This window comes from Argopecten irradians, chromosome 13, assembly GCF_041381155.1.
Source record: "Argopecten irradians isolate NY chromosome 13, Ai_NY, whole genome shotgun sequence".
Taxonomy (NCBI): domain Eukaryota; kingdom Metazoa; phylum Mollusca; class Bivalvia; order Pectinida; family Pectinidae; genus Argopecten; species Argopecten irradians.
In genome coordinates this window covers 18,876,284-18,888,336 of record NC_091146.1, presented here as the reverse complement: position 1 = coordinate 18,888,336, position 12,053 = coordinate 18,876,284, and the positions used below count along the sequence as shown (strand labels likewise).

Below are 12,053 nucleotides of genomic sequence, written 5' to 3'. Positions count from 1 at the left end.
ATAACTACACAAGGATAAGAACGACACAATAAATGTACTGATCAAAATTATATACTGTCTGTGTGTTTCAAGCACAAGGCACCGTCAGGCGTGACGTCAGGAAGCTTGGTGCTAAAGATAACGCCACATATTCCTCGCATTTTTGATACATGGCATGTTGCCAAGTTTTCCGTATTAGAGAGAAACAAGATCGAAAACAAAATTGAAATAATCCAGTTAAATATTTCTTTCTGACCTGTATATGACGACTGCTAGACACAAATATTGAAGAATAGCATTTACTAAAAATCAATGATCGGACTACAAATTAAAACAGTTTTAATCTCATTCTGAGGTTATAATCTTAAAGATGCTCCACCGCTGACAAATGGTATTTTTTCACTATCAAAAACAGGAGCAGACGATTAAGTATTTTTCTTCAGTTACAAAAGTTACTTACTTTACATCATTACCACCGTTGAAAAGTTTGAGCTTCTAATTTTAATTCAAGTTAAAAATATGAAAAATAATTAATTGCATCCCGAAAAAATTCCGTGACACTATATCCTATATGGAATGATGTACTGATTGCGCATGCATCAAAGGAAAATAAATTATTTATCATTATTTTTTGTGTTAATTAGACATATATACACACGATTAAACACCAATTATGGTTCAAATAATGAATATCATTTATGCTCTGTCGGCGGTGGAGCATCTTTAACTATATTTACATTTTTATAGCTGCGCTCTTCTGAGGCATTGCCTTAAATTCATATTAGTACTAAAGGTTATCTGTTTCGTCACTTTCTATATACACCTGATTGCATTGTATTGTTCTGGAAGTTCCCAAAGTCGATAAGATGCTTAAAATATCGTGACCGATGCAAGAGTTTGTATGATACGCCGCTTGCAGTTTACACAAATCAAATACATTTAGCACTGTGTAATGTCACTGTTGTTAATTTATAGTAGATTATCGCTGACAAGCATATCTTAGTATATGTTTTTGAAATGTTGGGTGTCACTACATCAGGCTGAAATGTATTAAACGGTATAAGACCCTGACTTCCGGTATCGCGTGTGCAGTTGGAATCTGCGCATAGCGGATATACACAGACTCTACGCCCGACAAGGAAAATAATAGTACGAGTACGCTCGCACTAAAAATTAGTGATATTCTCCTATTTAAAGCATCTCTTAGTCTCATTTCCAGTTCACCAGTTTCGTGCACCGCCATACAATTCGTGAGTATGGTGGGACTGAAAGTATGGAGGAAACACCAAACATCGCCACAGAACACTTCTTTGTTATTTGAACGAATATACGTACCCGGCCTACTATACCTTTCGGACGGGTACGAATTGGTCCCTATGTGTCGTAGTGGAGCACTGCCTCCGAAAATCAATCGGGCATCGTTTTCTTTACCTTTTTGTAGGTTTCCAAATATTTTATGCGTATACATGCATTTACATATGATTTTTGTCCAAAACAAACATAACTACCATTCTTAATTCTACCGTACAGCTCACAAGACGTCAAATTCACAATTTGTGGACTTGCCGTATACATTTCCTTCAGAAAGACCTTCATATGTATTATGTAAAAAATAATGCCTCGATGAGAATTTGATATTTTATGTGGTTCAGTTTTATTCCCTAGAAGGTAAGCGATATCAAACAAGTACGATAAAAATGCAAACAAACGTTTTATAATGGTTTGCATAATCATTACTTTGCTCCATTAGCAGTAATGTGCACCAATTGAAGCTCTAAAGACGACACCATTTTCTGTCAAAAAGTCTTTTGAGCTATAATATTGCAGCTACTTTGTTACCAGTTCGGACTTAACACGTGACTAATATTTCTTACATGCTGTTCAAAACTTTGAGACAGATCCCTTCATTATTTTATGAGAAATAGCGGTAACAAATATCAACTGTCAAAATTCAAGATGGCTTCCTGGCGGCCATATTGTTTTTCCGATCAGTCTGAAAATCAACATGACACTCCTAGAGAACAAGGGAACAATTCATGTAAATTTTGAGAAATATCCGTAAAGCACTTCTCAAGCATTGTTTACGGACGGAGGATGGACGCCGGACCACGGACGAAAGACGATTTGAATAGCCTACCATCTGATGATGGTTGTCTAAAAACATTTTTTTGTTTAATTTTGAAATGTTATTATGTAATATCTGTATAAAGGACATCACTGATTCAGTATTATAATGAAAGTTTCCTAATTTTGCATGGTAACCATATACCATGCAAGATATTCATACAAAGTCATACGAAATGTCATTTTTTTGCCTATTCGTTGACAGTTTTGTCTAAATACAGCCTCGCAACCTTGAACACTTTCAATATGTATATGAATATGTGAAACATATAGTTCGTTCAAAGATGCGCTGTATATATGGCTTCCAAGATAAACTTACCAAAAAGGCCAAAATTGACTTAATTTTCCACAATTTGATGCATATGATTAAACAGACTAATTACTAATAACTACAGGAATGATACACTACCATCATTCCTAAACCTCGATATTTTTGAATTTCTCCCGTGTGTATCTCTCCTTTTACTTTATACACTAAATGACATATTAAAAAACTTCCGGTTCCTTTAATTAAATTTTAATCAAATGATAATTACTTTATCTTTTCGCTTTTGTTGGGTAAATACGGTATACTGGGTTGTGGTAGGGTATTCCCCTTTTCAAACCCGCTGGTCTATTTTAAAACTACAAGCTCTCCACACATTGGTGACAAGTTTTTTCCGACTCGACCACAGGGTTTTACTTTTTTTGATACTTTCAGACCAAAGATTGTTACATATCAATCGTATCTTTATTATACAATATTAATGTTATTGTTATAAAGTGTCAAGTTAAATGACGTTTATTGCAACATAACATAATACAATTATGGTCGAATTCGCAAGGAAAATGGGACGATATTACATCACAGCGGTGTTAATATGGGCTGGTGGGTAGGCAATACACACATTGCCTGGAACACCGCCGTAGCCGACTTAAAGCTGGGTTGAGAAAGAAGGAAGGGGAAACATCAGATACTTACTAGTTTTGGGGGAGAGGTTGATACATAAACCATGACTTCAAACAACCACAGCCAACTAAGCACATCGATTTGACGCTTGTGACCTTTCATAAACTCGCTTCGCAACATGAACTTGTTATAATCTAGGCAAACACTTGTTAGTTGGAAACATGCACGATGATCCGAGATCGTTTCCTATTCTCGGTACCGTCCCAGTGTTGAGCGTTCACACCTGTTAGGATAGCTCTGAGGTGTGTGCTCCCGCTTAGCGCTCAGGGAATGGAACGATTGGTTTGCCAGTTATAAGTATAATGCGACCGGGTGGGATGTGTTGCTGGGGGTCCTCGGCGGTATGTTTCATTGATATTGCACTATCGAAAGGACGAGTTTCACTTTACAAGAAAACACAATCCGAACAAACTTCAGTCTACCAGCATCCGACACACGTACGCTACACATCGCATACACTGTACAATGGAGGCCGTTTTCACATGACCCCGGATGTTAATAGGACGCTAACAAATCAATCAAACAAACACGGGATGCCGTCCTTAAATGACCCAGGTTGTCAATAGAACGTACAACAAGAGGCCCAGAGGGCCTGTATCGCTCACCTGGTTTGTAATGCCAAGTCATGTTCTGGATACAGGTTCATTGTTTCTTTTTTGAAGGAATTTGAATATTTACCTCTAATTCCGCTATTGGGCCCCCACCCCTCCTGCCCCCAGGGGGTCAGAGCCAAAATTTATACAATTTCTGTTCCCCTTCTCCCAAGGATGTTTGTGGCCAATTTTGGTCACAATCCATGCAGAACTCTAGGACAAGTAGCGATTTATAGGATTTACCTTTATTTCCCCTATTGGGCCCCACCCCTCATGCCCCCGGGGGCTCAGAGCCAAAATTTATACAAGTTCTGTTCCCCTTCCCTCAAGGATGTTTGTGGCCAAATTTGGTCACAATCCATGCAGAACTCTAGGACAAGTAGCGATTTATAGGATTTACCTCTATTTCCCCTATTGGGCCCCACCTGTCCTTCCCCCGGAGGGCCAGAGCCAAAATTTATACAAGTTCTGTTCCCCTTCTCACAAGGATGTTTGTGGCTAATTTTGGTTACAATCCATGCAGAACTCTAGGACAAGTAGCGATTTATAGAATTTACCTCTATTTCCCCTATTGCCCCCCCCCCCCCGGGACAGAGCCAAAATTTATACAAACTCAGTTCTTATTCTCCCAAGGATATTTCTGACCAAATTTGGTTACATTCCATGCAGAACTCTATGACAAGTAATGATTTAAAGGATTTACCTCTATTTCCCTATTGGGCCCCACCCCTCCAGCCCCCGGAGGACCAGAGCCAAAATTTATACAAGTTCTGTTCCCCTTCTAAAAAGGATGTTTGTGGCCAAATTTGGTTACATTCCATTCAGTACTCTATGACTAGTAGTGATTTAAAGGATTTACCTCTATTTCCCCTATTGGGCCCCGCCCCTCCTGCCCCTGGGGGATCAGAGCCAAAATTTATACAAGTTCTGTTCCCCTTCCCCCAAGGATGTTTGTGGCTAATTTTGGTTACAATCCATGCAGAACTCTAGGACAAGTAACGATTTAAAGAATTTACCTCTATTTCCCCTATTGGGCCCCGCCCCTCCGGCCCCCGGGAGGTCAGAGCCAAAATTTATACAAGTTCTGTTCCCCCTCCCCCAAGGATGTTTGTGGCCAAAGGACTATATGCACTATGGGCCGTTTTTGGCCCCATCAGAGATATAGATAATATTTACACAAAATACAAAGTTGGTATCCACATTTAGAAAAATAAAGTTTATTATGTGATCAAACATGTTGTTGCTTAGCAACAGTCCTTAGCAACCACACATATAAAAGTAACATTTCATCATAATTTTTAGAACATTCTTACAGGAAATCATGTAGAAATAAAGCATTTGATTATATAGTCATTTTTTTCATTAATATAAAATTCTAAGATAATATGTAAGTTCACGTTTCCTTATATTACCTTTACTATACAGATACCCCATAGCAACGGCCTATGGGTAATTACTTTCCCATTTCTCAACAGATTTTCAAGTTTTTTTCTCCTGTATACTTTTTAAAAATCATGTCACTGTTTAGACACCTGCACCATTTACATATTATGACTACATGTCAACACACGATCTCATAATGACAAAATATGTTATCAAACATGTTGTTACTTAGCAACTGTCCTTAGCAACCATACCTATAAAACAACATTTCATCATGAAATCATTGAAAATTCTTACATGAGGCATGTTACAAATAAAGCATTTGTGATTTTTTCATTATATATTATCCCAGAAAAATTTCGTGAATTCAAGTTAGCGTACACTATTTGTTAATATAGAAATATTCCATAGCAACCAATGTAAAGTTGATTAATTTCACTTTTCTCAACAGATTTTCCTTTAGATTTTTAAATCATATGTACCCTTTTTCAAAAATCATATAACTGTTTGGACACCTGCACCATTTACAAAATAATTATGACTGCAAGACAAACGATCTCAAAATGACAAACCATGTGATCAAACATGCTGTTGCTTAGCAACTGTCCTTAGCAACCACACCTATGAAACAACATCTCATCATAAATTCATTGAATATTCTTGCATGAAGACATGTAGAAATAAGGTATTTTTGTTCATATTCAAGTAACCTTATACTATCTGTTAATATATGAATATCCTTTATATCATCCCATGTATCTAAGTTAATTAATTTTACTTTTCTCAACAGATGTTCCACTCAATTATTTACATCTCATGTACACTTTTTTAAAATCAAGCCATTTTTGGACACTTGCTCCAGTTATATGTGACTGCAAGTCCTGATCAACAAACGATCAAAAATGAAACAAAAGGGTTATAATCTGTTCAATACCGATAAACTAGCCTTAACATAATCCAACATTTAAACAAATCCATTTTAAAATGCAAACATTTTTGTCTGATTAAAAGATTATGTTCTTGCAAATATTCCCTTAATGACAGCACATGGACACACATTTATTTCAAAAATGATGTTTCCTTATTATCAACTGATCTTCCATTTACAAGCAAAATGACATTCTCTTTTCTTTTTTAAAACCTAAATAGTGAAATCACAGATAAAAATGGGTTTATCATCCAAATGTACCTATTATGTGCATGTACCAACAAACATTTGTTTAAGTATTTATGAAAGGTGATATTTGACTAAACATTTTAATCATGGAACATGACTGGATGGCTGACAAAATGTCATACATGGATAGAAAATTCTAAGATACCAATGAAATATTTTCATATTGAACATGACTGGATGTCTGACAAAATGTCATAAATGGATGGAAAATTCTAAGATACCAATGAATATTTACATATGGAACATGACTGGATGTCTGACAAAATGTCATACATGGATGGAAAATTCTAAGATGCCAATGAAATAATAACACATGGAACATGACTGGATGTCTGACAAAATGTCATACATTGATGGAAAATTCTAAGATACAAATGAAATATTTTCATATGGAACATGACTGGATGTCTGACAAAATGTCATACATGGATGGAAAATTCTAAGATGCCAATGAAATATTTACACATGGAACATGAGTGGATGTCTGACAAAAATGTCATACATAGAGATGGGATATGTCATCAAAGTTGCCATTGTTATAATCGATCAATCATTCCTCCAAAGGGTCATTCTCTGAGAATGTTCCTGAGTTGGTGGCTGCATCAAGAAACATTGAGGACAGGCTGTTCTTTGTCGCAACATACTCTGTGTGTCTCTTGTAACCCAGGTACCAAAGTACACTGGCTACATGGGCGCAGCATCCAACAACGCGGGCCCCAACTTTACATGTGCAGTACCACCCACGGATTTCTTCACGCTCAGATGAGTACTGCACCCAAAGTGAATGTACAGCCTTTTTGGAGTGCCTTGACTGAATTTTCACCTTCAGCAGATCTGAAGTCACAATAAAAACAATTTCATTAATGATTTTTCGATTTGTTATCAGTACTGAGTATACAAGTTCATTACAAGTATACGAGTATAACAATAATATAGAGTGAATTCAGGTTATATTCTAAACATAAAACAATATACTTTATTTATTGTAGAGAATCTGCATTTCTGTTTTTATGTTGCTATTCAAATAAAAAAAATATAATTATTATTCCAATAAATAGGATAAAAAATATGAACTAGCTTATATAAACTGTAGACCAGTGGAGTGGTTTTAGACATACAGTATTTGGATGTGCAAAGTTCACATTTACGGAATTGATGTGTTTTTATTTAAAACATTACTTAACCTGGTAAATCTTGACAGAGCATCATTTCATATCCCTCAGAATCAAGATGTTCTTTAGTATAAGATGGAGCCTGTTTGACCTGATACACAATACATATATATCTTAAATAAAAAAATATTAACTTTATTAATGGCTTTCATCAATTAAAAAGATTAACTTTATTAATGGCTTTCATCGATTAAAAAAGGATCTTAGATATATTATGCTTTTTACACAGAATTATACTTTTGTTATACATTTACTGACATTAATAATTGCCAAAATCTAGAAAGTTCAATTACTATGTAACACCTACATCCAATAACACAAACTACTTTCAAAAAAAGAGAGAGAGCCCCAATACGAACCTGGTATACTCCCAGTGTTATGTCCCTAAGGTTGTCTAATGTAAGCCTAGGAAAGTCTACTTCATCAACTTGTTGATAGCAACTCCGCCTTGAAAGCAAACCATTCTCCTCGACCAGTGTCTGTACCCTATTACAGTTTGTATTCCTGTCTATCATCGCCTTGGCAATCTGTTGGGTCTCTGGGTCCATGCTGGCCAAAGGCTTCCGGTACCGATTGAACACAGCACATGTGATTCTTACCAGGTCACCAATGTGGGGAACAAAGGTGTTAGGAATGACTTTGTCAAATAGCCGAAACTGTTTGAGCCTTCCGTTAACACTCTCAATAACCCATCTTACCTGTAACCATAGAAAATATAGACCATCACATTCAATATGTACAGTTATGTATGCATATTGATTTATTGATAATGATAGAATGACTTTTATGAATGTTCGATTTGAAATTCACAGATATTATCAAAGGTATTCTTGTATTGATATATGAAATTCAAATATGATTTAAGGCATTCTTGTATTTATATATGAAACATTTACTAAGGACAATATTTTAAAATTGTTTTCAAATTAATTCAAACACGGTACCCCGAATCAAATTATGAGAAAATAGCAATGTGAATTGAGAAATTGTGTGTAATTGCTTTATCTACAAGTGCATTTGGAAGACTGAACTTTTCATCATCTGACCAATTATTATAACCTGAACGTTACACAAGGCTTATACTACTTACTTTAGTCACTAGGCGGGAGAGGTTAGCCTCTTCTACGGTGTGTTGCTTTTTCCCCTTTGTTAGGTAAGATGGCATCTCAACCTTCAGGCCAATGCCTTCCAAATACTCAACAGCGTCTCGGAACCCTCTGTCAACGATGAAAATGTCATCTTTTCTCAGCCACGACCGAACCTCTTCCAAGTTGTTATTTAATATATGTTTTGTTATGTTGGCATCGTTGTTACCATAATCTGCCAGGTATGGACCGAGGACACTAAGAATATACCCGTCTGATGCCACCACCATCATAGGCTTGACCAAGGGTCTGTTCTTATGTAGGCTATAAGACTGACGTTGAAAACGGTAGTCCGAACTTTTCTGTATGTACAGATATGTTCCTGCATCACAAAAAGATGAATATTGATGTGAAATGAACTATCCACCTAGAGCTCTGTTATCTTTCTAAATCTCATATAATTATATACCTCCTTGCAAATGACTTAAGTCCAAGTATCATCACGTTTAGGAACAGATCCTTATATACACTGCCTGTCTCCTTCGTTTAGTCATTTTTTATATGGATTTCCTTAGAAACAAGTCTTATGTTTTTATTTTTATTTTCAAATACCGATAAGAGTATCGGTACTTTTTAAAAAGAGTATGTACTGGTATTTTTTTTAAAAACGAATAATGATACTATATCAGTAATAGAGTACCGGTATCCAACCCTAATCACATTATCCTATTACAATCTGTTAACATTATTCTACATGTATTAACCAACACCAATTTGTGGAATTTGAATTTGTAGATGTACATAATGGTTTGAAATATGATTGAAAATGACAACACAGATTCTTAAAACATACCATCAAGAACCAGAACAGCATCATTGTTTCCAGATGTGAACAACTCCTTTGCTATTGGTGTGGTGTGCATCTCAGCAAACACGTCGTGGTCAATGTGACCAAATCCCAAATGCCGCGGGACAAACGATGTCATCAGACACTTTCTAACAGTGTGAATTATTCTTTGGACCTAGAAAAACAAAATGCGTACAGATGTACATTTTTAGCAAATCACAATTCGATATAGTCATTAACATAATCACTACACCAATACAACACTATTAACTGATGATTTACCATATGGAACCTAACCCAAGACATATAAACATTCACATTTGGTGTTAGTTATACAATACTGGGTGAACATGGGCACTGGTCGCCCAAAACAAGCAACCAGGCCTTAGTGCTATACGTGCTTGAGTTAGAATCCTTTGGTCTTACATGTATAACATACACTAATATGGATGTTTGTTGTCAGTAGTCAGTGTCAGTTTTGTTAAAAAATAATGTCATTGCTATTTATATGATTCCATATTCCCAGCCAGTCAAACTTAATCCTATGCATGTTGAAGGTTCATCATATTTTGTAGTAAAATATTTCATACAACAGAGACTGTAAGCTACTTACCTGGCTGATACTAAGGTTGAAGATAGTGGATAAAATGTGGTTCGGCACTCCAGTCTTTAGTTTTGCGAGGAACACTGCAAGACAGGATCTAGTAGACCTAGTTGTGTTGCTCTTTAACGTCTTAACAAAGGTGGTGAGATCGTCAAACTGATCTTTCGTTAGACCTGTTATTTCACGATACTGAGTGTCTGATAAGGATGATGGAATATCGAAATTAAAAACACCGTTACTGTTGACATGGCTGCGTATTCCGTCAAGTAATTCTACAATGTCTGATCTGGAAAAATATTCAGAATTTTTTGTGGATGACAATGTAGATAAAGCCTCAGTTGTGAAATATGTCCGCTGAAGATGTTCTCTACAACACCGACTTTTCTTGTTTATGTAAACACCCTTTGCTAGAAAAGCCTGAGCTACTGCTGCCTGTCCAACACAAACTAGTTTCTTGGTTTTCTTGCAGATAACACATCGTTTTTTGTTCCGTGGAGTAGATAACAATTTCAGCTGAATATTTTGTGGGCTGAGAAATGTCTTTTCAACCGGTTCCGCAGGCTGGATAGGAACCTCATGATCAGGTACTGACACCAGGGATTTACTTATCTTAATTCTACAGTTTACACACAGTCTATCCTCTGTTGTAACATCTCTGACAAGAATTGTACTGACTTTCTTTTTAAGTATCTTGTTTGTTATTGGTCGTCTATCACATGGCTTCACTCTTCTGTTACACACAGCGCAACTGTATGACCTTGCCATATTTTACACTGAAAATAATAAAATCAAAGTTAAATTGAAATAAATGTGAATTGCAATACATCTTAATTTAATTGCATTCATACTAAATGTCACATTTATGTAGAGTGAATGATATCTGAAAACATACACACTATGCAGTGATTGAAGAATAAAATGCAAAAATATATTTCATAATAACCCTTCGAGTTTACTTAAAATACAACCAATTAAAACCCTACATGTAACTTGTTCTGCAATCTTACATATATACAACAGCAACACTGGAATTACTTAACTTCAGAAGAAAACTTTATGATAAAGATGTCTGTTATATGTACATATAGACTTTCTGATGTAGAAGCAGCTCTAGCTAGTGCCTTGGTTCAGAATATGTAAACCAAGTTAAAAGTTACAGTATGCAGTAAACACTGAACAGTAATGATATTATTTTTTTAAATAGAAAATCGTTGATTTTAATCTACAATTCTAAAATATATTTTGGATCAATAATATTGAATAATTAATTTGCAAAGGTAAAATATGAACAGAAACATCGAGAGATGCCCCAGCACACTTCTGAAAGTTTAAAACTAATGCACAAACTGTACATGTATAGTGGTGTATGTATCACATATACATTGTACGTGTATAATATTACCAGTGATAACCGTGACACGTACGTTCTGTCAATCAAATCAACACAATTTTGAAGAGATTAGACCTTTAAATTACTAATATTGAGTTTATTTTAATCATATTCATCGCCCGGTCAAAATTAAGTTAGACATGGCTTTAAAACTGACGTGCGAGCAGACGACATCTAGAAACAATACTGATATTTCAACTCGGGAGAAATTCATCACTGTGTTGTCAAAATACACAGAAAGGGTGGTTTAAAAGACAGATTTATGTATGTGTAACTTATTTTATTAACAGTAATCGGTTATAGGACATAGTACATTTTGTGCATGTACATGTGAAGTCCGTCACTGTGCGACGTCGTGATCGCCACTGACAGGTGTTGTATGAAGCCAGAAAATGAAATATATTGGCTAATATTTTATGCGTATGTAGATAAATACTTACACATTAAGTATGTCTCCATCTTTCCATTTCTTTAACATCTGCAAACTTACAAAGTGTTCGTATTATGGCGATCTATAAACTGTAAACAAAGCGCTCTGACAGCGATCTCTGACAGCTGACATGACAGCTACCGGAAGTCTCGGAGCAGACCGGTGCATTCGATACGTATGGATGTCGTGCGCGATGTGGTTCAATATTGGCGATATTTCCAACCTATTTTTCCGTTTTAAACATAGAACGCAGCATAACACCATCAAAATATTTTAACAGTGTGAACTTTAAAGCATATACGATTTATATGAAAATTTTC

At 35.8% G+C, this 12,053-nt stretch overlaps 1 protein-coding gene across 1 annotated transcript; it reads right to left on the bottom strand.

Annotated features, from left to right (window-relative positions):
* Positions 1-6,718: 6,718 nt before the first annotated feature.
* On the bottom strand, positions 6,719-11,849 carry LOC138306170 (uncharacterized). The gene is made up of 7 exons (XM_069246560.1): positions 11,744-11,849; positions 9,923-10,686; positions 9,316-9,484; positions 8,468-8,844; positions 7,737-8,075; positions 7,390-7,468; positions 6,719-7,039 (listed from the first exon to the last, which is right to left on the bottom strand). The coding sequence occupies exons 2-7, from the start codon at positions 10,676-10,678 to the stop codon at positions 6,756-6,758; spliced, it is 2,004 nt and encodes a 667-aa protein (XP_069102661.1). The 5' UTR covers positions 10,679-10,686; positions 11,744-11,849; the 3' UTR covers positions 6,719-6,755.
* Positions 11,850-12,053: the final 204 nt, after the last annotated feature.

Coding starts and splice junctions, on each gene's coding strand:
- LOC138306170 (XM_069246560.1), bottom strand. CDS start 10,678: ATGGCAAGGTCATACAGTTGCGCTGTGTGTAACAGAAGAGTGAAGCCA. Junction 9,485..9,922: donor TCAACCTTAGTATCAGCCAG/GTAAGTAGCTTA, acceptor TTGTTTTTCTAG/GTCCAAAGAATAATTCACAC. Junction 7,469..7,736: donor TAACACTGGGAGTATACCAG/GTTCGTATTGGG, acceptor ATTGTGTATCAG/GTCAAACAGGCTCCATCTTA.